Genomic DNA, 24,509 nt, shown 5'->3' on the forward strand with positions numbered 1-24,509 from the left:
TGGGTCGCAAGGGTGGATGTAAGAGGGCGTTCGGGGAAAGGAGAACACAATTCTTGGTGGTTCCAAGCCCGAAGTGTCAACCTGTGTTGGCTCCCATCAGACACGGCCACGACCTCTCCCAGGCCATCCAAATCTCTCCACCCATTTCTTTCCGGTTCTCTTCTCTTTTCACTCACCCATCCTTCTGCGAGGAGATTCATCACCCATTCAGTGCCCCCTCCCTCCTGTGTCCCCTCCCCCCTCAGCAGCAGCCGGAGGACCATCCACATCAGTCAAAATGTCAAGCCCTCCATGATCATGCCGAAGATCGCCGAGGTTGAGGCTACCCTAGCTAAGGACCTGCACCTGCGCCGGGCGCCGGGCCGGGCGCTCGAGAGGGAGGGTATAGCAGCAGCAAAGAAAGCCGTCGCCACCGCCAATATCAAGTCCACCGTTGGCGCACGCCACATGGTTACTGTCGCGGCGCGGCGGCGAGGATGGGCGCCCCGGTCTCGGACCCGGTCGATAGCGGCGCGGGGGAGTCCGTAGGGCCTCAACTAGAGAGTTGAGTTGACGGAAATCCAAATTTGAGGGAGCTATCGGCGAGTGAGCTAAGATATCGTCCCTTTCCTCCCCGGTCGGGTAGGCATGCTTGCTGGGACCTTATCCTGGAGCGGCTGCTTTATCCCCTTCTCGTTCAATCGCAGACCAAAGCCGAAGCCGCTTGACGAGGGTGGAATGTGAAAACAGACCCGCGGATGCGGACTGGAATGGGTTCACAAGTTGCCGGCGGCGGATCGAGGACGGCACCGAGGCCCGAAGGTGGACGTTGAGATGGCCATCATCCTGAAGGGGAGCCAGAAGCACAGGAAGTCGATCGTCCAGGATGACAGTGACGGTATCTGGGCCGTACGTTGTACTCCTGGGAGATGCCTCGGTATTTGAACTCAGGGAAGATTGACCTCCCCCTTGGCCCTCCCAGTGCCGCGAAAGCCCGGACATGCAGGCAACTGCACACTTTAAGTTTGAATAATGTACAATTCTAACCTCCGCCATTTCTTACATGACCATTGCTTCCCTCTCGCTCGGTCCTCATTCACCTGGCTGCCGACGACGTAACCTCAAGCTTCGTCTCTACCAATATTGTATTGTCATCCATCTCCGTCTCCTTTCTCGCCTGGCTGCGCGCCACCCTCACGCTGGGGTGAGACCTGTAATCCGGACCGAGGATGAGTTCGTCGCTGGCGTTGCTGGGAACGGCACTCGTGCCAGCCTCTGGGTCGTGACTCTGCGTAGCACTGCCTCCTCCTCGCTGCCCTCGGCGATTCTGGTCCGTGAACGCGGTTCCCCCGATGGTGTGCAGGCCGAAAACGCCGTCGCTGTCTTCCATGCTCCTCCTCTTGTAGCTCCCCGCTGCGTGGCTGCTCTTCTGTGTCGATAGGCCGAGTTTGTAAAGGACGGGTTGGTAGGCGGGGCGGCAGACGGGTATGCCGATGCAGACCATGGTGACGGCTAGCTCGGCTGCGTGCCATATGTTGAGGTCGACTGTGTCTTCTGTAGAGGGGTTCAGGGATTAGACTCGAGTTGTTCTGCACAGCAGCGGTGACTTACTTGTGTAGTTTGGACTGCTCAGAGAGCCTAGCTCCAAAGCCCTCTTGATACCGCATGCACCTGCCCTGTCGTTGGTTTGTTAGTAGGTCCAAATCGGGAGTAACCAGCGGCAAGTCGGAAAATGGGCGAGATAAGCGACTCACAGTATGCCCAGGCTCATACTGGCTCCAATCACGATCTTCTCCCGGCGGGGCATCTGGAGCTTCCAGATCAGATACCACGGAAACCCTGCATACCAGAAATCGACGATAACACTCCATACCCCGGCTGCCGTGGAGATGGGGCCCGCGTCGATGTCGCAGCGGCCGCCCGGGATGAATCGGTTCCAGAGGAAGGAGATGGGTCGGCACGAGAACCAGAAGACCAACAGCGAGACGACGACGAACAGGGCGAGGATGATCGAGGGCGCGGCTAGTGCTATCATCTGCTTACGGTCGACGACGAGTCGCATGAGGAAGAGGCCGAGAGACGCCTTGGACACTACTGTGCCAACCACCATGACCGTTTGGCCGATTGCCTCGTACAGAATGGCGTGGATGAGGTCATCTTGAGAAGTGATTGTTCCAATATCTTTACCAAAGCCATACTGTGCAGCGACGGTAAGCATGATGTTGAACGTCACAAAGAGAAGCTGAGAATGGTTAGTATCAAGAGTTGCGCCATTGGCAGGCCCTATCCACGGTGAACCGTTCCGACTCACAAACGCTGCATTGTAGAAGTAGTCGTCAAGGCCGTACGACTGCAGCAATACCAACCGCGTGTACAGCCGGAGAGCCACGAAGAGAAAGGTCATGCCAGCTAAGCCCCATAGGGTGCCAAGCGCTGCCTCCGTTGATGTCATGTCGGAAACAGTCGCGCTTTGCCAGTTCACTCTGTGGTCAGAGGCGGAGAGCAAAATGAAAGAACAAATGCCCTCATACCCATCAGTCTTGTCATGGGAGCCTCGCCGTTTTAGACGAATCCAAAGGTCATGCTCCCAAAGTTTGAAACTCGGAAGGTGTGTACTCGAGAAAAGGAAGCATCAGGGGTCGTGGAAATTGAAGCTGGCTGTTGCGTTTGCTTTGTGCAGATCTCAAGACATGGATTATTGTTCAACGGCGTTCTCCCGACCCAATAAGTTAATGATCCCACACACCAGCCAATGCAGTATCCATGTGCGGCCATTGTAACATTCCGTGTCTTCCGCGGGGCCTGGAAGCACTCGAATTGGACTCCTCCGTCCCTTGGCAGACAAGGGGTGTTGCTGCACATTGGCAGTGTAGCTACGCCGTAGGTCTGTGCATACTACTTCGCGGGGGTCACACACTGCGTGACACTGGGTAATGTTTATTACGATACATACAGACTGCAGTAATAACTCCCCATATCACTGGATTCGGGACCAGCACCCTGTATGCTGATCAAAACCATTTCCCTTCCTTACCCTGAACAAGAAAGCCCGCGTAGAACTTTCACATGCTCCCCGTTGCACACCGCAACGTCGGCACCCATGTCCACATATGGAGGTATGGCAATGCGAATGCCCTGATTGGGTGGTCGAAACGTGATGATCATGAGTGGAAAGTTACCTGTCACCAATTCCACTGCGTACAACCCCACTGAACCCCTACACGTACAGCACCAGCAATGGCAATGAGCTGATTCTTCTTGAATAACTTTGTTTTGTATGGTTACCTGACACATGGAACCGACATTCCCCCACGCAAAGTGTCCATTTAATCCTGCACAATAAACCCCCTGCTGCCCCCCCTGCTCTCTTCCCACTCGGTTGCAGCTCGGCCGGACTCCTTCTTCATTTTTTGGGATCCCGAGCCGGGTACCACAGGGCAGCTGTGATAAGTACCGTATGGGAGCACAAATTCCCAACAAACAAACATCTTTCCCGTGTTTGTGGTTTCCCAGCACCCGGGTTACGTCTGAGAATGGACGGGATATATCCCCTGCACAACTTGGCAGGGACTGTGGCAGCCGTCACAACAAAACCTGCTCTCCTGCTTGTTCTTGTCCCTCTTGTCAGCATTGTGCTATGGTATGTCACCTCCTACCTGGCGTCACCTCTGCGCAGATATCCAGGACCGCCCCTCGCAGGTACGCAAGCCCCTCCGTGTTGTCCTCGGTCTGCAGAAGGTAGATCTCTCTCAATTTGCATCTGACACGGTCTCAGCATGGACGAACTACTGGCGCATGTACCACGCTCATGGCGGCTCCATGCATGTGGTATCGAAGAAGTTGCACGACAAGTACGGACCTGTCGTTCGGATGGCGCCGAATTATCTGGATCTCGACTACTCCTCCTTGATCAAGACTTGTTTTGACAGGAATGGGGTTTGGAGGAAGGTATGTCGACACAATCATCTCGTCGTTTGGGAGTATCTGGGCGAACAAATGGACAGCATTGCTAACAGGTGTTGCTTGGCTCCTCGAAACAGACCGAGTGGCATGGCGTAAGCGGCGTCAAGATGGGACCCCATATCTTCTACAACATCTTCAGCGAGACAGACCCGGTCGAGCACGCACGCATAAAGAAGCCCATTGCCAAGTACTTCACCACCTCCGGGGTCCTGCCGATGGAGCCACACGTCGATACCGTCTTGTCCTACTTAGTCAAACAGCTTGAGAAGAAGTCGGCCGAGGCGGGCCAGGAGATGGGTGCGCCCTTTGACTTTGGCGAGTGGGTCATGTACTGTGAGTGATCTCCCTGCGGTTCCCGCGTTGACCCCATGAAATGAAGACATTGCTAACCAAACTGTTGGCTTGGACAGATGCATGGGACGTGGTCGGTCAAGCGACATTCGGCAAGCCGATCGGCTACCTCGAGCACGGCTGCGACTTCGACGGCACGCTCAAGGTCTCAGAAAAGGCGATGCACTACCTCGTGACGATAGGGATGCAGTACAAGCTCGACAACCTCCTAGACAAGAACCCAATCTTCCGCATCGGCCCGCCCTCCTTCGGCAACATCACGGCCGTGGCAATGGGCCACCTAATGAGCCGCTACGCCGGCACCGACGGGCACGACGCGGCGCAGCCCGACTTCCTCGACCGCTACATCGAGGCCAAGAAGCTGCACCCGGACGACGTCGACGACAACCGCATCCTGTCATACCTGCTCGTCAACCTCGCCGCCGGCGCGGACACCACCGCCGTCAGCCTCAAGTCCGTCTTCTACCTCAGCGTCAAGCACCCCCGGGTCTGGAAGCGCCTGCAGGCCGACATCCTCGCCGCCCCGTTTGCGAGCAAGGGGACGCTGCATCTCCCCGCGCCGTACGCCCAGACGCGCGCCATCCCGTACCTCGAAGCCGTCATCCGCGAGGCACTGCGCCTGTACCCCGGCAACTGCTTCCCGCAGGAGAGGTACGTGCCCGCGGGCGGGCTGAGGCTGCCGGACGGGTCGCTCGTGGCCGAGGGGACTGCGGTGGGGTTCAACGCGTACGTGCTGCACCGGAACAAGGAGGTGTGGGGGGAGGATGCAGAGGAGTTCCGGCCCGAGCGGTTCCTGCGGGGAGTGGAAGAGTCGGAGGAGGAGTTCAAGGCGCGGATGACGCGCCTGAATAACTGCGACTTGTCGTTTGGCGAGGGGAGCCGCAAGTGTATTGGGATGAATCTGGGTATGATGGAGGTGTATAAGACGGTGGCTACGCTGATTGCGCGCTTTGAGTTCGAGCTGGCTGACCCGGAGGCGGAATGGACGATTCACAACAGGCTGTTCCCCGCGCAGTCGGGTGTGATTATGCGGATTAGGAGGCGGCCTGGTATGAGACTGGTTGATGAGTAATGGTATATCTAGAATCTGCAGATCTGGCTGTGTGTCAGGATCGAAAACCATGCTGTACACAGCTGACATTGGAAGTGCACACTAGCCAGACCAACACTGGCTCTCACGAAGAGTGGTTCCTGCCCGTTCTTGTTGTGTACGGTCTTGCAAATATGCTTGACTCTGATCTGAACGGCGTTGTGATCAGGAAGTGCGTGTGAGTTGATCTCAACTTGTGTGTTTCTAGGTCACTGACAGCATCCCAGCCCACGACTCCGGTCAGCTTGACGATTCGAGACCATCGACAGGATGGGACTTCCCATTCCCATGGTCCTGGTATTCTAGATATTTGAGTCCCTTGCCTTCCGTATGCAAGTCTCCAACGCCGCCAATGCCGAGGCCCTCATCGATATCAAGGCTGCATCGAGGCGGGGCTTTCTTGCGGAGGGACAGGATGTCGGAACCGAGGAGGTGGCCAAGCTATGGCGTAGCGCGCCGACCCGGTGGAGGGGGAGTGCGCATATGCGGAGGAGGATTGGCCGGCGTAAACTGTGAGCGAAGGAGAAGCGCTGGAAAACTGGAAAGGCGCAACCTCGTCCAATTGGCGCCCAATTAGTTACAGGGATTTCGAGGAGCCAATACAGAGCAATTGAGGCGCTTCAGAATGACGCCAATTGGTTGCTGAGATATTCCGTCGTCGTGGGGAAAGCTGAGCCATGTTGTGTAACCATTGTGGGTGTATGGAACTATGATGGATGCCCAACATTTCATCCTTCCGGCAGAAGTCCACCATTCAGCACCACTTCCGCCCTACATAGCCTCTCCGCAACGTCTAACGACTGTGAATGTCTTCCCAAGGACGTGTCTGAATCCTTACTTTACGCTCATCAAAGCCAACATTCCACCACCTGCTACATTATGCCTGCATTTGCTCCGCTCCTTGCTGCCTACCCTCCTCATTGGCCTCCCCTCAGCCTTCCCCAGTGGGATGAAGGGTTTGGCGATTCCATCAATCAGCAATGGACTCGGTTCCTCGAATGGCTCACTCAACCCCGTAAGTTACTTGCCTTTGCAGTTCTCCAGGTGAGACAAACCTCCACAGAACCCAATGAGCTAACTGGCGGTCGGAAAGATGTCCTTCCCATACTTCTGGCTTGGATGGTCACATTCACGGTGTTCTGTATGGTCCTGGCGCTAGGCTTCCGCCGCGATGGAGTCGGTGCCAGTACGTTCTTATATTGATCGCTTCCTTTCAGTGGTTCCACTTGCTAATCACTTCGTGACATTTCGTGAGGCACAGGTACTCCTGCTGCGGCCTTCCAGTCGTACATGTATGGCGCTCTCACGCCGGCTGGCGGGATATTCGCGACTCTGACGAGCATGGCTATGCTGGGGACATTCATGCCTGTGGTAGTGCTCATCGCTGCTGTTATTGCCACGGCGGTTGCGGCCATTGTGTGGAAGACTGGGCTGGGAGCCAAATGACGGAGCGATACTGCCAATATTTGCAAACGGACTCGAATTGGCGTATCAATGGTCGCTGCATTTCCCAGTTTTGCATAATGTATTACGCTTCAAGCGCTTCCATATAATATAGGTTATGACATATCCAGTAGTCGATATTCAATTGGCATCAACTTTGTATATCTTGGCCGTTCCCAAGATCTGGCCCCCACAGCGCGAACCTCACTGAAGGAGGGGTCAAACACCACCAAGACTTTGAACGAAGCAAACACTGGGAAATTGAACCCAATTGGCGCGCCTCGAGTTCCTGAATTTTTGAGCGGTTAACATCTTTGAGCAATCGAATGCGATACGCGGATGGGGTATATTCACGATTCGAGTTGGGAAGTGAGGTTTTGGCCGAGATATCCAGGGGCGGAATTGGCAGGTGGCAGTGAGATCGCAGTCACCTGCCGAGTGAGATAATATGAAACCGATGTCAGTCAATTCTCTTTAATTAAGCGACACAGATTTCAAAATCTCGATTTCATCGGGGCAGTACGTGGGCCGCAATCAAGCTGTTTTGTTGTCATGTTCGGTGTCGCTAGCTAATCTTGTACTTGCAGCGCTGAGCTACAGGCGAGACGGGGGCATGTTTTGGGAACCATCGAGGAAAGGCAAGGGGAATCAAAGCCGCATGAAAATGGCATCAATCAATTGCGCTTGGTTAGCCAACATGATATCCTCGGTTTCGCATCGCTCAGGGAATTTGTTGCGCTGCAATTAATTGTTGTTTGGAGGCAAGTATCCCTTGAAGTGGAGGGATTGACAAAGTGCCTGCACTAACAAGTATATGTAAGAATCACTGCCGAAAGCGTTAGTGCAATCACAGCCCGCCGCTCAGACGGGTGTGATCGGCTATTCGCGGTGTCAGTGCTTGGTACAGTTTCCCACGTCGGCCCCACCGTAACACTCCAACAGTTGGGTATTGCCAGACGATACTTATTGCTTTCTTACGGATGAATTCTTGCGTCGCCGGTACTGCTCACGGGAATGCAGCAAAGTCGGCTTCAGGTTCTCGATGGCTGGTTCCGGGAGCTACGCACGGGCCATATTGGAGTTGTTGTGTAGCCTGGTCCGGATACGGTTAGCGCACGAGGTGGGGCTAGATTCCACCCGCGCAATTGGCCAACAGCGCGCCACAACAAGCCACATATCGCAAGGCTGACGACTAGCGATCGAGGCTGACGGGAAGGGGCGTGTAAGGAGGCTGCAGGCTGCAGCGTGCAAACGGAGCGAACAAAGACAAAGATAACTCTTCAACGGTTCAAAGAGAGACTCGAGGTGCAGCACACGTACTCGCAAGGACTCAATTCTCAAATCCAATCGTCACAAAGTACTTAAACCCTACTGGCGACACAATGGCTGGCACTTGGAAGCTCAGCGGTCTCATACGCTGCATGGTAGCCAAATACGCGGCCCTGAGAGAGTACTTGGCTGAGAAGCAACGACATCTTCAAGCGAGGGTGAGCCGTGGCATGTCTCCTTCGATTACGCGCTCGATAACCAGGGTCATCAACGATCCGAAACCCTTAGTCGCCCACGTCAGCACTTGCGATAGCAAAGAACCTCCTGGACCCCCATCCGGGCAGAGTCTCGGGGCCTCTGGTGGGTTTCCTCGATGGGCACGCGGGTGGTGGCATCGCTGACATGTTCTCGAATGTGCAGATGCGCGAGCAACATGCGCAGAATGCACAGCACATCGCTTCCCAACCCGACAAGCACTCCCTACACCAACACGGAGCTCCCCACAGTCCATACGACGCGTCCACGAGCACGCGAAGCACTTGTGATCCACGCGACACGTCTTCCAACCTGTCCGACACCACCACAGGGTTGTCACCGGAGAGTCCGTCAAACATAAGCAGCAACACCGTGTCATCAGCACGACCTGAGACAATCGTCGACGACACAGCCTCGGAGTTAACAAACACAACACCAGACGACACGGTGGGACTTGAGCACGAGAAGAACACATCAGACAACCCACCACTCGACGGGCATCCCAAACCCACCATCAACTACAGATGGGAGGGCGACCAGGACACCCCCTACCGGGTCCTCCTACTACTCCCGACCAACGACCAATACAGCAACACGCCCGCCCTGCTCGCGCGCGCAAGGGACCTCGGCGCGGCGGAGCAGGGTGTGTTCAAGATCGAGGTCCCGGCCGGGCATCGGCCCAAGGTCGACGCCGACGACGCCGTCACGGGACGACGCACCCGCCACCACTACCCCGGCCGCAAATACAGCGCCCACCACCTCGGCAACGGCATCTACCACCTCGCCCACGAGACCGTCTCGCGGGCCAAGTTCGGGCCGCCGCCCCCTGCCGGCGATGGGGAGCACGATGAGCAGCACCGCTGGACTGTGGCCGAGGCTGATGCGAATATGGAGGCGTGTCTGCGGGAGGGCGACGGGGGATGGGAAGAGAATGAGAGGAATGAGAATGACAGCAGGAAGGACAAGCAGAAACAGAATGAGAAGCGGAAAGCCAAGCCGAAGAAAACTTCTTCTTCCTCCTCCTCCCGACCCATCAGCGACCTCGGCGGCGGCGTCTACTACCGCACCGACATCTCCGCCGCCAGCGCAGGCGAGCACGCCGCGGCGGGCCTCCCGCCCCGCAGCCCCATCTGGCCGCTCGCAGGCAACCGGCTCGACGACACCATCGTGCAGGGCATCGGCGGCATCCACGGCGCGTACATGTACGAGGCGGCGGCGCCGCGCGACGGCGCGTACATGTACGAGGCGGCGGCGCCGCGCGACGGCGACGGCAGGCGGCCGGGGGCCGTGTTCGGGTGGCACATCGAGGACGTCGGACTGCTGGCCTTCAACTACCTGCACGCCGGCCACAAGGTGTGGATGTGCGTGTCCGAGGCGCACGCCGCCGCCGCCGAGGCCGAGTTCCGGTCTGTGCTGGAGGAGAACCCGGTTAGGGGATTGGCGCTGACGGAGCCGCTGTGCGAGCAGTGGCTCTAGCATGCGTCGCTGTTCTGCGCGACGGGGTTGCGGGAGAGGGGGGTGCCGGTCGCGTTTGTGGGGCAGGCGACGGGGCAGGTGGTCGTCACGTTTCCGCGGACGATGCACGCCGGGTTCAGCACGTCGTATACGCTCGCCGAGGCGGTCAACTACGCGGACGACGACGACGACGACGGCTGGGTTCTGGCCGGGTACCGCGACTGCTCGGCGCGGTGCCACAGCGGACTGCCCATCAAGTCGGCGTGGTTCCGGAGGCGGCGCCCCGGGGAGGAATCGCTGTCGATGGAGGAGTATGAGGACAGGGTCGGCAAGGGGGGGAGGCGCCGGGGCAGGCTTGGGACGAGCCGGGCGGCGGAGGAGTCAATCGGCGGCGGCGGAAGAGGGCGGGGTCGAGCTCGGCTGATGAGGCTTCGGGGAATTCGTCATCAAAGAGGGTCCAGACGCGTATGCTGGCCGTCACCCTGAATAATTCTCGTCTCCGACCACGCCGCCGTCCGCCGTCTGCGCGGGCAAGACAGCGGTGAGCAGGAGCAGGCGCTCCGTGTCTGTGTCCATTGTTCTTGCCCAGGCCGGCGGCAGGCCACAATTATGGTGTGCGGTACGCGCTCTTCATCGTGGCGGTCGAGGAGAAGACGATGATCGATCGTGAAATGAACACGCGGGATCGGGCAGGGCGTTGTTGAGCGGGCTCTGTACGAGTGGGAAAGCGAGACGGTGGTCGGGAGCAGCTTTTGCTTTGAGAAATGGAGGAGACGGAAGATGCCGAGCGGCTTGCGGAGAAATCGGGGGAGGCTGGTTCCGTGCTAGGATTGGCAAGATGAAGGGCGAAATAAACTGTAGGTGTTTGGGGGTAGTTCAGGCGTTGGAAAGGTGCAAAAACGAAGAGAGGAAAGAGAGGGTTAAGTGGGAAGTTGATTCTTTAGGTGGGGGTCTCCAGAAGCAGTCTAGTCTGATGCAGGAGTTGGGAGTTTAATTTAGTGAGGATCGTCAGTGTCAGGATACCTATAATTTCGAAGAATCAAAACCACATACCGGTAGCCCACGCAGTACTTCTCCTATCCTTACATACCCTTCCCAAAACCTCCTCGACATCAAACCGCAGGTTTGCATCCGAGTCGTGGGCGCAGTTCCCTTGGCAGGAAGCACTTCCTGCCACACAATCTAAACATTATCTTCGGATGGAATGTAGGCATGCGCTCCTTCTGTCTCTGAACCCACGGCAAATCGGCGTTGAGTTGTCTGTGCTCGATATCGATGAACCACGGATGGAAAAGAAATGGCACTCGCGTCAACGGATCTGGCACTTGTGTCCACGGATCTGGCCAGCTGTTGCTCCCAAGCCAGATAGCGTCCCTATCGGGCAGTTCATGGCCGGGCCGTTCTTGGCGTATCTGCATACCGTGGTTCCAGTAATGCCAAACCCACACTTTGGCAACGTCGTCTTTCCATCTCTCCAGGCGTGTCTGAAAGGCTTGTCTGTCTGAGAAGAGCTGCTTGAAGGCGACCGCCTCTTTGTCGTCGACAGAGCCGTGGTCGGTCCAGAGCCCCATGTACTTGTCGATGGCAACCCAGTCCGACGGATCGACAAGCTTAACTCTATCGTCGCCCAGCAGGCCGAATAGCCCCGAGCGAGCGGCAATGTCGAGAGGGATGTGGATGCTGACCATGACAAGGGCGACTATGTACTCTCTTTGACAATCGAGTTGTATTATTGCGTCCGTATTGGCCTGCGTCCCCCCTTTGAACCAATCGTCGTGGAATGGCAGAAGCATTTCCGCCGTGATGGACACGGCGGGTGCCCCTGTCTGATCGGCAACCCAGTGAAAGAAGGGAATAGGGTCCGCGTCATGCCAGCCCTCGAGCGTCCAGTTATAAGCCGGCATCCAGTTTAGGTGGATGGTGTCGACTGACGGCTGGATCCAGGCGTCAACGGTGGCGTAGAGGTAGCCAGGGTCGCTGGAGACCTTGGAGCATTCCTCAGTCTCAGACCCGTATATGCTGCCGTATATGCTGCCATGCTCGAATGCTACCTCACGCGCCTCGCAGCATACGCGGGAGATCAACGGCGGTCGAGTGTTGGTCGTGGTAGTGGTGGCAAAGCTGCAGGTCCGATACGGCTCTGTGATATAGGGGGATGGGCAGTCAACCTCGACAACACGACAAGGAAGACAGAGCTCCCAGATAGCACGGCGGATCTCTGGTGGGAGCCGCGGAAACTTGTGAAAGGTGTTGTTTGGCAGAGAGGAATCCATTCTGAGCAGAAAGTTGAGCACACTCCAGTCAGCTCACTAAATTGCTGGCATCGGCAGGAAAGAAATAAAATAACGCCAGATCAAAAAGCTGTGCCTGTGAGAACTTCTTATGCAGGACGAAGTTTAGTTTAGCCTAAGCTAAATCTTACCTACTACTGCTGCCTTGCTCGTTGGTGCTTTACTCCATTTGCATTAGTTCCACTGCATGACTCATCGCAAAAGTGTCTTGGTCGATGGGCCCTGCCTCGGCAAGTGACTCATGACCTCCACGCTCGTGTGAGTCTTGCCATCCTGCGGATCTCCCCGTGTCGGCGCGTGGTTGCCTCCACATTAGACTTGTGGTTGTGAACCCTGATGGGATGTTCATTCTGGCCGAGAGCCTCCAACGCTGTCTTCTGTCAATTAGCGTCGATTCGGAAGGGGATGGAGACGAGGACAACATCCTGGAACCAAAGAGTCCTTCAGAGAATTGGTGGGGTTTGTGATTTTGCCTTGTTCTTTGTCCCAGGTTTAGTAGTTGGACAGTGAGGGCAGTCCCCCTCGTATACCACAAAGCTGAATTGCCGGATTGTTCGCTCAGAACCGTATGCAGGGTTTGGTTTGGCATCCAAGTCTGTACCCTCCCCCAAGAGAAAGAGACGACATTCTGTCCGATTCCGGATTCGAGTTTCTTGAAGTGCTTCCATTTCTCCCCTTTGTCCTTCATCCCTCCCCCAGTTCCGAAAACATACCTCCGCATGCATTTGCAATCCACCAGCAGCACTCAATATTGCCGATAAACCTGCGCCATCTGGCATCCCCCGTTGATTGGCCTGCCTGCCGCTAGAGTTCACCGAATCTTGATTCTCTTCTAGTCCGCCTCCAACAACCCCTTCCAATCTCCATCGACCAACCTCTTCAGTTTCAACTCGGATTGTAACCTCCACCCCCAGTTACCATGCCGACACTAATGACTTAGTCGGCGGTGGTTTCGTCTATCCTCCCGATACAGACGACTGATCGTGCCCTGCCACTTCAATTTGAGATATTTCAAGACGGCGGACGACATGGCTAGCGAGATGCGCCAGCCGTGGGAACCAACCAAAGACCACGCCTTGCTCCACATATACGACGGTGGCTTCATCAGACACATATATCTTGAGTTCAATCTGCCCATCCCCAAGCCTCCACACCACGTCTCCGAAATAGAGCCCATCGGTCCGTGGTTTGGACATGCGGAGGTGGCCGGAGATGCCGATGAAGACGAACAACAAGAACAACAACAGCATTTAGAGGAGCAGGGCCATCATCGACGCCGTGCCTTCCGTTTCAGCACTTTGGCAGGGCTCTTCATTGTCTTCCTGTGCATCATCCTGCCTCTCTTCCCGTCTCTGGAACCGCTGGTCTACCTAGGCCTAGCAGCCTTCTGGTTGGCAAGCTAGAGTTCTCCTTGCGATGCCGGCTCGAAGGCTACAATCGCTGCCCCAATCACAACCACGTCGTCTACCTGCAACCGGCATGGCAGCCAGCGTGACGAGTGGTAGAGGACCTCATCGTTGTCATTAGGAAGGGCCTTCCCCCGGAGCAGCAGCAGCAATCAGGCTTGCCGGGGACAACAGATACAAGGTATACACGCTTCAGAATGCTCCAATCCAGCCCCGGTGCATGCCCTAGCCTTTGCGTCGGCGGGCCTCGATGCCATCACGACCTCGGAGGTCGAGCAGCACCATCTACGCGGGGAAGCTGCCGCAGGATGACATGGATGTGTTGGTGATATTGTTCGACGAGGGCCTGAGCTGGCCGTGGCGAAGTATGTTAAGAGGGTGCTCGTGGGTATCACTCTCTAGCTCGTGGAATGGTCTTGGTGTTGTTTCCTTATTCAGGTTTTGTTTTCCGTCGTGTTCTGGGTTGTCAGCTAGCTTTAACATTTCGAGATACTGTCTCTCCATCAGCCATATTAAGCAGCACCACCTGGAAGTTTTACAAAAGAGGTAGATAATGTAAAATAATATTACTATAACGATATTATCATCGAGAATACAGGCCCATTGCAGGCCAATCGGCTTTTCGGTCGACTGACGTGCAAGAGCAGAAGGTAATTTCTAAGAGACGCAGTCTATTATTCCACAGCCCTCAATATCCAAATCACCCTTTACATATGTCATGGGATGCTAATTCCCCTCGTTTTGCTTCTTTAAACATCCTAAACATCCACGGCAACAGTAGGTGCGCAATAAAACCAACCCTCCACACCCCCGCAAGAAGCTTAATAGTACACGCCGCCGTCATCCCAGCAAGCAGTCGCACTCGCGGGGACGCTGATCGTCGTCGTGTCCATCGTGGTTCTAAAACCAGGGTCAGTCAGACGCCTCTATCTTGGGAGACGCACGCCCGCGCCCAAGTGGGTTAACTCACATGATCCACAGAGTCAGCTGGTCCGTCGTGGTCAGGTAGATGGTGCCCGTCTCGCTCGCCGGCGGCGGCGTCACGGTGACGGTCTGGGTGACCACTGTCGGGTTTCCGCAAACAATGCTGGGAGACGGGGTCCTGTGGGAAGTGATTTATATGTCAGCTGGACCATGTTCCGGGAAAAAAAGCGGAATTCGTTGCGGGAATGGAGGATTGGGTGGCGTACACGCTGATGGTGGTTTGATCGATCGCTGCGAGTTTGGTAATTAGAGATTGCCCCAATTCAACTGCTAGAGAATCGAAACTTACTGGTCTCTGTTGTCATCGGCGTCGGCGCTATCGTCGTGAAGGTGCTCGAGTAGGTGAAGGTGGTCTCCACAATCGTGACAGTAGTTGCAGCCACTTCACGCTCTAATTATTGGTAATTAGCGTTAGCCTGTCTGAATCAAAGGCTTGAAGATTGTGGGACGCGTACTAGCGGGCGCCTCGTCCTCTGCCTGGTCTCTGTAAATCCCGCGACCTGCCCTGTCATAGATATGGCGGCTATGCCTGCGCTTCTTCTCGCCCTGGTGCTTGACAGCAGGGACCAACACATGGTCAGCTTGCACGGTGGGAGCGGCATCATCGTAGTGACAGGTCGCGGTGACCTCTTGACCGTAAACAGTCGATCGGAGAGTCGTGCTTCCCGATGTCGCCGTCCGAGTAACCCGCGTGGTGAAGGTTTCGGTGCTCTGGATTAGGGAGCTGGTCACGGTCTGGGATCGCTGGGTGCAGGTCGAGGTGACAGTTGCCGCGGGGAATAGCTGGGTTAGAGTCCGGTCGACGGTTTCGATGATAGCTGCGGAAACGGTTAGTCATGGTGAAGGCAAGGGTGATTCTACGAAGGGGCGGTTCTTACTTGACCCGAGGGGTGTGCTCGTGTATCCAACAATGACAGTCGGAGTGACCTGTGGGATATCAGCCACCGTGGGACAATGAAGTGAAACATCACGAAGACTTACCGTGGTCGTCACCCTCTCTGTGGCTGCTGCAACGAGGTAGAATATTCTCTCCAGCGTCTCGTTGGTGGTGGGATTCACCATCGTGATGGACCAATTTCCCGAGGTAATCTCCGAGAAGGTGATATCACTGGAGAATCTTGTCAGCCGAGTGCTGCCCCTTATCATCCCTCGCTCTCTTCTTGGGTTGCTTTACCATGTCGAGATCTGCTGTGTCCTATCTCTACTCATGTCCAATGACGAGCATGTATAGTCGTCTCCTCCGTCGGGCGCATGGAGTATTGGATTGGCGGTGCCATCGCATCCTGCATATGAGCGTGAGCATCGTCAACAACTTGCCAACTGCGTTGTGTGTAAGGAGCAAGACAGTCCACGGGTACCCACCGGAGAAGATCGTGGCAAATGTGAACTTGCTCGTTGAGCTAGAATCGACCGAATAGGTACCGCCATCGGTAAAGTCTACCCCCGTTGCTGTGCATTCGTCTTGCGCGAATGCTGGCAGCGCCAAGAGGAACCACGCGAGGATTTTGGGCGAACTGGACAACATCTTGGCAGAGTTGTAGAAACGAACTATTCCGAATGTTTGGCACATTCAAGGGCCATCCCGACCCCTCAATGCATGCCCGTTGGCTACATATAGAAGGGCAAATGTTTCGCCCCCCGCCCACGACCCGGCTCGGGGGAGACAATCAAAAAGAGATTACCGTCTGGCGCGGCACGATATTCGGATGGTCGGGACGGGAGAGAGAACGGGATCAGTGAAGTCAGGATAAACGTTGCATTCAGCCGCATCCGATTTGGCTGGACCTGGCCATTTCCGGCGTCGAACCCCTTGATAAGAGCCGCTTTAGCCTGTGTAGGGATGATGATGAAGATGCATTTTCTACAGGCTGCTCAGTTCCTGATATTGCACCCAAGCCGGCGGGCCGGGGAGATGGTGGCGAGGTCCGGTGTTGGGAATCACGTCAATCGCGCAAGGGAACCTCACTGAAATAAGGGGACCGTGTTTTGAAACAAATCCGAGTCTTGGTGAGTGGGGAAATACTTGATGAATTAATTAATTCACGGGCGAGGAGGGGGGGTTTGCTCGCCCTGACCCTGGTCCTGAGATTGTGGACTATCATCATCCGGCCTGTACTGGTACTGCGGCGACCAAGCTTTGTCCCCGACGATACCTTTAAAGGGCGCGGCGTCGTCTCGAGTCTGCACCCGTCGCACACTATCGCGACGTACACGCATTCCATCCGCCGTCAGATATGTTCCCGACTGTGAGCCAGCACCGCCCCGATGGACTCCAGGACCACTGTCCGAGTCCGGGCAGTTCTCGTCTCTTGTTGTCGACTCTTCGAGGCGGCTCATGGGTCTGACTACCATGCCGCTCGAGGTGACCCGCTGGGGCCTGCTGCCCTGGCTGCTGAGATTCTCCATATCGACCGAGACGCTAGGATCCGTCATGCCGAGGTTCGAGCTGTTCGATCGGGACCGTACGAAGTCGACCAGGCGGTTCAAGATGCTGAACTCGAGCTTGAGCTTCACGCTGTACGAGAGGGCCTTGTAGCTCGTCTGGAGGTTGTAGAGGTCTGCCAGCTCGAGGGCCATGATGGCGACGTCGATAAGGGCGACGCCGACGTTTACGGCGATCAGGTTCCTCATCATCTTGGTCCGGCTGTTTTCGTGACCCAGCGCGTCGGCAATTCGCAGCAGCCTTGACGTCTCCCAGATGTACAGCCCCGATATGGTCATTTCCTGCACGAAGAAGACAATGACCTGGAACTTTTCATAGACCGAGTACGGTTTGATGAACGGTCCCGGATGCGACGAGTTGGAGGCGTAGATCAACACGACGGTCGGAATGTGCAAAATGACGGCGTTGACGATGATCATGATCAAAACGCCCCGGAGAATGGTCTGGTTGTAAACGACGAGGTGCAGCCGTGAGTAGAGCACCATGGACTGCCCTGTCACCATGGGGCACCATCCCACGACGATGAAGGTGACGTAGAGGTAGATGTTCGCGGGGGGCACGAAGTCCCTGAGGATGAATCCGATCGAGTAGACCAGAATCCCGTAAGTGGCGACGACGAAGCTCCAGAAGTAGAGGCCATGCCGTCTCTTGAATGTGGTCGCGATGATGAAGTTTAGCTCGATGACGTTGTAGACGGCAACAGCCAAGAAGCTGGCGATGAGAGGAACTTCGTCGCCGGTGACTTGGGTGGTGATAGACGCACCGGAGTCGCCGAGCGCCATCTCGGGGGGCCGGTCGTGGGGCTCCGTGGGAAGCTGTTGTCACTGGAGTTTCTGGAGGAGGGTGACGAGGTCCTCCGCGCCCAGAAGTCGACGATCCATGCCGAAGAGAAAAGCCTCGCCTCGAGTTTGCTGGGCTCAATCGCCGGGCTGAGAAGTCGAAGACCTTCCTGGGATGGGAGGAGAGGATTCATTATTACGGGCTCGAAAACGGGGAGCGTGCATTGATATTTCTCTTGGCTGACCCGTAGCTCTGGGAGCTAGTGGCCGGGGTGCGTGTGAAAATCTGGAAATCTCTGTTAGTCCGACACTACCAGCCAATGAGAGTGTCCCGATGAGGATCTAGACCTCCGCATTCGCCCCCAGGCCATTGTGGCACCCAAACTCTAAAATGCCGACTGCCGGAGGTGCATTTGGAGCGGGAAGATTGCAGTATTGCAAGATCGCAACGTCATCACGCGGGGAGACTTGCGCTTGATATCGTTTGCTTGGAGTGTCGCCGCATATCGGGGAGCTAGTTATCAAGCTAGGAAAATCCGTTCATACATCGTGAGAACGCCATCCCCGTTGGCCTCGTCATCTGCCTGTCTGCTTAGGGGCTGTGTTTTTTTTCCTTTTCGCCTCCGGCTGCTGTTTCCCCATCTCTTTCTCTTTGCACCCACGCGTCACAGTCCCACTCAACGCAATAATCCAGTCACATACTTCGACGTATCTCTGGCCTGTGCCGGGATTTTTTCCAGTAGCATGATGCCCAGCATCCAAAGCAACGGAAGGAACCGTTGCAAGCATTGGGCGGACCATGCAGGACGATCTGCCAAGACGGCGCACGGGATCTGCCCCGGTCAATTTCCGGCCCGATACGGATATAAACTGGAAGATTGGCCAGTTCCACTCGGGGGTGGAGAAAATCGCCCCGCCCCCGGGACAAGCTCCCGTATCCGATAGGCGAGCTTACGGACAGCTCCAGCTGCCTGCCCTACGAAAACGCACATGACGTAGAAGAGCGAATCAGCGTCTGTTCACCGCCGATAAGCTCATGACGAGCTGCAAGGCCACACCTTGAACCGGAAGGAACTCGGCCATACTTAAGGAACCTGTATCGGCCGTGATGGGGAGAGAAGTTCCATTTCGGCCGATTTGCCCATGGCCACTGGTATCGTGGTCGAAAACCGTCGTTGCTATCTCCCCCTAGACCAGCGAGTCGTGCGCGCAGGCTTCTGGTGCGGCAACTTATCGCCCGTCGCGGTCGCCTTGGGTGTAATTATCCTGCAAGCGGGTGTGGTTATCCTGCGGGCCGTGGAGTGGATCCTGTACACATCGGGGTTCAGGATAACGGCGCGGGCGCGGGTCATAGCCTGGAGCGTTCTGATGGCGGCGACCCGGCTCAACAATTATATGGCGGCGGTACACGGAGATCTCCGCTAGGTAGTTGACCCACTCGGGGATGAATGTATAACCGCGGAAGAGCTACAGGGGGGCACGATCCGGGGTGCTCAACAGTTCCCCGGGGGGCATTCCTTCCTTTCTATCCTTCTATCCTTTCTACCTACACAGAGTACGCTTCAATATTTAGCCACTGAGGATACGTTGCCCACATTCACTCTCAATAAGGTCAAGCTGGGCCTTCTTCAGAAAGATTGTGTAAAACTTCGGTTACCTCATCCCAGTCTAGTGCATATCTCTCTATCCCCACCCCAGCCGACATGATGTAAAAGCATAAACTGAGTCATCTCCGAGAGGCCAGGCTCTAATTACCAACCTGGTGCGTCGCAGACATCCTTCAATCAAGTCCAAGCTCTTTGGGTCGTGCTTGGGACTTCGAAACCATGGCCCGCCCCCAAGCTAAAATGAAGAAGAGGAAGACGAAGACGTGGTGGAAGGGAGGCGAATATATCGTTAATCGTGGCTCAACACTCGAGACTTGTTTTCAGGATTCCCCAGGGTCTGACAGGAAGTCCACCTGCATTAGAAAATCCCAATTCGAATTCCCCGTGTTAATTAAACCCTGTAAAGCGCGTCTCTCTGGCAGCACAGTATGGCTGCTCTCGCGGAATCCCGAGGTTAATGGCCAGACTCTACCAACTCCAGAATGCTCAATAGAGAACATGCCAGACAACAAGGTCAACGTCGCCATCGGCCCGCACCACCCCGTGTCGCAAGTGTAGGAGAGCGACGATGGATGTTGCGAGCAGATCGTGGCCGAGTTGCCCCAGCGCTTTGGCAAGTCTTGGATTCATGTTGGCGTCTTTCGCATCGGCTAGGCAAACGCCGCCCGCGCCGAGGATCGATGCGTCATGGTTCTGGTGGTTGTGCGTGCCGATTCCGCCGTCGGGTCGGAGGCTGCTCGCGCCGCCGCTTTCAGCTGCCGAGGTACCATTGACACGTTCGTTCCCTTTCTGTCCGTGTGTGCTGCCTGTTCTGGTGCTGGTTGCTAACGTTAATGACTACCAACGTGTGTAGGTATTATCTTATCGACGTCGCTGTTGAAATCTCCCGGAAGATTGCCCAACCCTGCTCTGCCGTGGAGAAGCAAGATGATTAGTTTCCTCGGAATGATCTCCATGACGATTATACCTAGACCACCCCCGGCATTGGTCGTAGCATGGGTATCACAAGCACTACAAGCTCGGATACACTAGGCTTCTACATCCCTATCAGTGGGAAATGCTTTACTGTGACATGTCATCATGTTGTTGCACCTGACGGTATGTTGTTTTTCTTCCTTCGCCCGTTCCTTCATCACACCATGGGACTAGCCACGGAGGATCCACGAGAGCTCCGGAGGCCCATCAAAGCCTCAGCCACAACCCCGACCCCACTTCCTCTTGTCGAGAGTCCGTCCGCCCGCCCGTGACCACGCATCCTGGTTGAAACATCTAGGGGAGGAACTCGCAGAATGCACCACGAAAGATCGTTTCATCCAAAAGCAGAAAGCCAACTGCAGCCTTCCCATGGCTTCGACTGACAACTCGGACCATCTTCTAAACCTCCGGTCTCCGCGAAGCAACTGCAGACCGTTACTTCCATGACTAGTCCTGATACGTCTTGAACTTGCCATCATCACCCTGTACAAGAAGCCTGACGTCTCCGAGGCCGGCCGTACGACCGGCATCACGGCCCGCCACCTCAATGAGTCGTCTTCGTGAGCCCGCATCGATTATAAGGGCAGTACTGTCCCAATCGACACCGAGACGTGGGTCGTCCTCGGTAAAGAGGGGGACGGTCTTCGCCGATGAGGGGGATGCCAGGTGGCTGGTCGTGTATAGGGACGGTGTTGCTGTTGGGTATGGTCGTTACTACGGGCGCTGAACTGGGGAGTCCCTTCCCGTTTGTGTACGTGACACCAATGGGGAAGGTACTGCGTCCCGTTGCTGATACGGTTGTGGGGGAGCGTGATGATGGCTCTGGGGATGCTCCCAAGGTGGAGCTGCTTTAGAAGTGGTGGACGGAGTGGATGGGTGGGAATGTCACGGGCATGGCATCGCTGCAGGCCTTGTTTGAGTTTGGGATGGCCTTTGCGAAGCTTGCCTACGCGTGCTCTGATACATCTCAACCAATGGATTAGACACATATACCGATAGAGGAAAGTCTCTTACGGCTCTCATGCCGCGTTAGATGTGAGGTGGATTCCATCCCATACATGTAGAAGATCTGTGTCGTAGTCTGCGACGAGGCTGGGCACAAGGTGGTTGTACCCGCGTGGAAATGTTCAGCACGTAGCCCAGCAATGATACCTATTTCAATACACTTGGTACTATAGGCTCCTTTGAGTAGGATCTTTGAAGAGCGATTATGAAAACGGGATCTGGCTAATTTGATCCTTTTTGTAAGACGGTAACATAAAAGGTTGATCAGACGTCCCATCGAGCTGTTTAAACCTGGTGTTGTTAGCAATGCTTCCCTTGCAAAACTACAGACGGAATTTAAACGGCGATCTGCTTCGCCTGCTACCGAGTCCCAGCATCTGACAAAATACTGTGAAATCTCGGTTTCTGCTCGGAGAAGTACTTGCTGTGAATAGACCCAGTATCCCGGTCAGAGGTAAGTGACAAACCCAAGAGGAGCCTGCACTAAATTAGCCTCTTCCCGCTGTTGCCGATCATATCCCGCGCCTCCACCAGCGACTACATGACTGGGCGAGCGTGCAACATAGCTTGTACTTGCCGCGTCGAAGGATTACCTTCCCTGCCTTAATAGATATTGTTAACATCTAGTTAGTAAATAGGCCCGATCCATTCCAAGCATTTGGGGCGAGTTATCCACGTCGTCGGCATGCTGTGCAACCATGTAATGACACACAGTTACAGTTACGGTATGGATTGACAGCATGGACCAGTCTTGACGGCGTTACTTCACGGTCTTACGGCCCTTTTTGTCTTGCAAATTCCCGTGGGTTCCCAGAGAAATACGGATACTGGAAGGTCCTTTGAAGGATTTGGAAGGCATTTTACTATGGAATTCCACTGTAAAAATCATCCCCCCTTTGGGAAGCCGGTATTTAGGACTGGAACCAGCCTAGAGCTTAACCGCTAGAGTCTCTTGTTGGAAGTATATATAGTTATCCCTTCCTTTCATCTATAGTAGATCCTTTGATCTTACGTTTCACTCAATATATCACCAGTAGCCTCATTTCTCAGTAGTAATAAATTAGTCCACAGCCGCGAGCTAGAAATCGTAGAAATTACCCCCGACGGTGAGATCGAGTGAGAAGCTCGACAAGATGACGCTCCTCCATATCGCTGCTCTCGTCACCGTCGTTCTTCAGCCGGTGTTGGCAACCGACCAAACAGCGCCCACAGCGACTACTCTCAATGGGACCCTTACCGGCCGCTATCCCCCCGAATTTGCCCAGGACCTCTTCCTCGGAATTCCCTACGCCAAAGCTCCTCGACTTCAAAATCCTGCGCCCTGGAACGAGTCGTGGGAAGGGTCCCGCTCGGCCGAGTACTTCGGCCCCGCCTGCTACTGCCTCACTTACCCTGAATACATGGCCCATGTTAATGTCACAACAGTGTCAGAGGAGTGCCTCAACCTCAACATAATCCGACCATCGCAGGTAAGCCTAATGACAGAGGCCAAGCTGCCCGTTGTGGTTTGGTTCTATGGGGGCGCCTTCGTCTCTGGCTTTGGCGCAGACGGCAGCTCCAACACCTCGTACATCGTCCAGGCGAGTGTGGCCCAGGGCATGCCCAGCATGGCCGTAACACTAAACTACCGTCTCGGCTTCCTTGGCTTCCCTGGCGGGGCAGAGGTGGAAGCGGAGGGTGTCGCAAACCTCGGCCTCAAGGACCAGCGCCAAGCCCTGAGGTGGATCCAGGGGAACATCGCCGCCTTCGGAGGCGACCCGGAGAAGGTCACGCTGTGGGGCCAGTCTGCCGGAGCCGCGTCCATCGGGCAACAGATTATGGCCTATGGCGGCCAGAGCGACGAGAAGCTCTTCCTCGGAGGCATCATGGTTAGCGGGTCGGTCGGTGTGGGAAACACCCTGCATCCTACCCGCGCAGACTGCGTGCAGGCCTACCGCACCATCCTCAACGCGACGAACTGCCTCGGCGCCGACGATACCCTCGCGTGTCTGCGTGAGGCTCCCCTGGACCAGCTGTGGAACGCTTCCGTCGGAATCAACACCGTCCCGACGTACTGGCCCATGGTCGACGGGGATTTCATTGCCAAGCCACCGACCCTCCAGCTGCTGGCCGGCGAGTTTCCCCGCGACGTGTCCATCCTGGCGGGGACGAACAACGATGAAGGCCTCAGCTCGGCACAGGCGTTTGGCCCGGCCACCGAGACGGATGAGGAGCTTGACCAGCTGCTGCGGAGTTACTTTCCCTCTGCGAAGGATGAGACAATTGACAAAGTTGTGCAAGCTTATCCAGTTGGGACCCCCAGTCCGCCGTACTCGCTGCCCATGGATGACCAGTTTAGCGAAGCCATGGCCGTCGCGGGCCTTCCGTGTGGCGCGCAGTATAGACGAATTGCGGCAATTTTCGGCGACTTTGTGCAGATCCACGGCAGGAGGGTCATGGCGAGGAAGTTCGCGGAGTGTGGGATGACGGCGTATACGTACAGGTCTGGTGATTTACGCGGAATACAATCACAGTTCCAGGCAGAGAGTGGTTTTCGCTAATGTGGCGATGACCCTTGCTAGGTTTGACACGAACCCGACGTCGATTCCTATCGTGCATAACGCCATCGTACCTGGCTTTGCCACACACTCGGCCGAGTATACGTACTTCTTCCGGTTACCCCAGGAGTACGACATGCTCGGACGCAACCCTCCGGTTGCTAACTCGAGCTCACATCTTGCACTGTCGCACGCGATTGCGGCTAAGCTGATTTCGTATATCTATACCGGGGATCCAAATTCCTTCGAAAGTTTGTCCCTGCAGACCTTGACCACATATTGCTGTGCTATGGACTGGAGCTAATATTGTGTTGTTGCAAGTCTTGTCTGTGCCAACCTGGCCAAAGTACAACGTCGAAAACCCGTCCAACATGATCCTTAACGCTACAGAGATCCCCGATCAGCTAAACACCCATGTTGAGGCAGACATATGGCGCGAGGAAGGGATGGCGTTATGGGCAGAGTATCCTCTGGAGCTCGACTTGGCAGGGAGTCAACCAGATCTCCCCCAGTGATTGAGGCGGTGATTCGTATTGTGAACCCAGTATCATGTTCAGAGCCAGAGCTATTATTTTCTGACGATACTCGACTGGAGACCATGCACGATGGCTACCATATGTCTCGCCTGGTACAGGCGGGTGCTTTTTAAGAGCCTGGGTGTGTCATGTACGAAGGGA

At 55.6% G+C, this 24,509-nt stretch overlaps 10 protein-coding genes across 10 annotated transcripts; 6 read left to right on the forward strand and 4 right to left on the reverse strand.

Moving 5' to 3' along the window:
- Positions 1–801: 801 nt before the first annotated feature.
- Positions 802–2,774, reverse strand: QBC33DRAFT_212191 (uncharacterized protein). The gene is made up of 3 exons (XM_060422676.1): positions 1,734–2,774; positions 1,591–1,655; positions 802–1,533 (listed from the first exon to the last, which is right to left on the reverse strand). Exons 1-3 carry the CDS (start codon positions 2,429–2,431, stop codon positions 1,076–1,078), a joined length of 1,221 nt encoding a protein of 406 aa, XP_060280037.1. The 5' UTR covers positions 2,432–2,774; the 3' UTR covers positions 802–1,075.
- A 428-nt stretch (positions 2,775–3,202) lies between these two features.
- Positions 3,203–5,523, forward strand: QBC33DRAFT_212215 (cytochrome P450). The gene is made up of 4 exons (XM_060422677.1): positions 3,203–3,678; positions 3,755–3,927; positions 4,020–4,275; positions 4,353–5,523. The coding sequence occupies exons 1-4, from the start codon at positions 3,513–3,515 to the stop codon at positions 5,363–5,365; spliced, it is 1,608 nt and encodes a 535-aa protein (XP_060280038.1). The 5' UTR covers positions 3,203–3,512; the 3' UTR covers positions 5,366–5,523.
- Positions 5,524–6,262: 739 nt separating this feature from the next.
- QBC33DRAFT_562411 (uncharacterized protein) lies at positions 6,263–6,829 on the forward strand (the record flags this gene model as incomplete). Its single annotated transcript, XM_060430205.1, has 3 exons — positions 6,263–6,398; positions 6,477–6,569; positions 6,645–6,829. 3 exons carry the CDS (start codon positions 6,263–6,265, stop codon positions 6,827–6,829), a joined length of 414 nt encoding a protein of 137 aa, XP_060280039.1.
- A 1,379-nt stretch (positions 6,830–8,208) lies between these two features.
- Positions 8,209–10,509, forward strand: QBC33DRAFT_518252 (JmjC domain, hydroxylase-domain-containing protein; the record flags this gene model as incomplete). The annotated part of the gene is made up of 4 exons (XM_060426237.1): positions 8,209–8,313; positions 8,384–9,778; positions 9,827–10,214; positions 10,406–10,509. 4 exons carry the CDS (start codon positions 8,209–8,211, stop codon positions 10,507–10,509), a joined length of 1,992 nt encoding a protein of 663 aa, XP_060280040.1.
- A 408-nt stretch (positions 10,510–10,917) lies between these two features.
- QBC33DRAFT_458518 (uncharacterized protein) lies at positions 10,918–12,078 on the reverse strand (the record flags this gene model as incomplete). Its single annotated transcript, XM_060424889.1, has 1 exon — positions 10,918–12,078. The coding sequence occupies one exon, from the start codon at positions 12,076–12,078 to the stop codon at positions 10,918–10,920; it is 1,161 nt and encodes a 386-aa protein (XP_060280041.1).
- Positions 12,079–13,124: 1,046 nt separating this feature from the next.
- QBC33DRAFT_562414 (uncharacterized protein) lies at positions 13,125–13,499 on the forward strand (the record flags this gene model as incomplete). Its single annotated transcript, XM_060430206.1, has 1 exon — positions 13,125–13,499. One exon carries the CDS (start codon positions 13,125–13,127, stop codon positions 13,497–13,499), a length of 375 nt encoding a protein of 124 aa, XP_060280042.1.
- A 550-nt stretch (positions 13,500–14,049) lies between these two features.
- Positions 14,050–16,385, reverse strand: QBC33DRAFT_212342 (uncharacterized protein). Its single transcript, XM_060422679.1, has 9 exons — positions 15,849–16,385; positions 15,661–15,769; positions 15,468–15,594; positions 15,365–15,413; positions 14,942–15,304; positions 14,776–14,877; positions 14,693–14,717; positions 14,473–14,604; positions 14,050–14,402 (listed from the first exon to the last, which is right to left on the reverse strand). The coding sequence occupies exons 1-9, from the start codon at positions 16,054–16,056 to the stop codon at positions 14,324–14,326; spliced, it is 1,194 nt and encodes a 397-aa protein (XP_060280043.1). The 5' UTR covers positions 16,057–16,385; the 3' UTR covers positions 14,050–14,323.
- On the reverse strand, positions 16,292–17,864 carry QBC33DRAFT_212309 (uncharacterized protein). The gene has a single exon (XM_060422678.1). The coding sequence runs from the start codon at positions 17,709–17,711 to the stop codon at positions 16,527–16,529; it is 1,185 nt and encodes a 394-aa protein (XP_060280044.1). The 5' UTR covers positions 17,712–17,864; the 3' UTR covers positions 16,292–16,526.
- Positions 17,865–18,851: 987 nt separating this feature from the next.
- Positions 18,852–19,133, forward strand: QBC33DRAFT_562417 (uncharacterized protein; the record flags this gene model as incomplete). The annotated part of the gene is made up of 1 exon (XM_060430207.1): positions 18,852–19,133. The coding sequence occupies one exon, from the start codon at positions 18,852–18,854 to the stop codon at positions 19,131–19,133; it is 282 nt and encodes a 93-aa protein (XP_060280045.1).
- Positions 19,134–22,428: 3,295 nt separating this feature from the next.
- QBC33DRAFT_498623 (lipase 4) lies at positions 22,429–24,506 on the forward strand (the record flags this gene model as incomplete). The annotated part of the gene is made up of 3 exons (XM_060425626.1): positions 22,429–23,777; positions 23,857–24,083; positions 24,154–24,506. 3 exons carry the CDS (start codon positions 22,429–22,431, stop codon positions 24,345–24,347), a joined length of 1,770 nt encoding a protein of 589 aa, XP_060280046.1. The 3' UTR covers positions 24,348–24,506.
- Positions 24,507–24,509: the final 3 nt, after the last annotated feature.

The sequence above is a fragment of the Phialemonium atrogriseum genome (assembly GCF_030411735.1).
Source record: "Phialemonium atrogriseum strain 8032-3 unplaced genomic scaffold QBC33scaffold_28, whole genome shotgun sequence".
Lineage (NCBI taxonomy): Eukaryota > Fungi > Ascomycota > Sordariomycetes > Cephalothecales > Cephalothecaceae > Phialemonium > Phialemonium atrogriseum.

Excerpts from the sequence above, each read along its gene's own strand:
- QBC33DRAFT_212342 (XM_060422679.1), bottom strand. The coding sequence starts at position 16,056 with ATGTGCCAAACATTCGGAATAGTTCGTTTCTACAACTCTGCCAAGATG. Across the intron at positions 14,718-14,775 it reads GCCGATGACAACAGAGACCA|CGATCGATCAAACCACCATC; the intron begins GTAAGTTTCGAT and ends CCAAACTCGCAG. Across the intron at positions 14,605-14,692 it reads GATCAAACCACCATCAGCGT|GACCCCGTCTCCCAGCATTG; the intron begins GTACGCCACCCA and ends CACTTCCCACAG.
- QBC33DRAFT_212191 (XM_060422676.1), bottom strand. The coding sequence starts at position 2,431 with ATGACATCAACGGAGGCAGCGCTTGGCACCCTATGGGGCTTAGCTGGC. Across the intron at positions 1,656-1,733 it reads AGTATGAGCCTGGGCATACT|GGCAGGTGCATGCGGTATCA; the intron begins GTGAGTCGCTTA and ends AACCAACGACAG. Across the intron at positions 1,534-1,590 it reads GAGCAGTCCAAACTACACAA|AAGACACAGTCGACCTCAAC; the intron begins GTAAGTCACCGC and ends ACCCCTCTACAG.
- QBC33DRAFT_212309 (XM_060422678.1), bottom strand. The coding sequence starts at position 17,711 with ATGGCGCTCGGCGACTCCGGTGCGTCTATCACCACCCAAGTCACCGGC.
- QBC33DRAFT_212215 (XM_060422677.1), top strand. The coding sequence starts at position 3,513 with ATGGACGGGATATATCCCCTGCACAACTTGGCAGGGACTGTGGCAGCC. Across the intron at positions 3,928-4,019 it reads GGAATGGGGTTTGGAGGAAG|ACCGAGTGGCATGGCGTAAG; the intron begins GTATGTCGACAC and ends TCCTCGAAACAG. Across the intron at positions 4,276-4,352 it reads TGGCGAGTGGGTCATGTACT|ATGCATGGGACGTGGTCGGT; the intron begins GTGAGTGATCTC and ends TGGCTTGGACAG.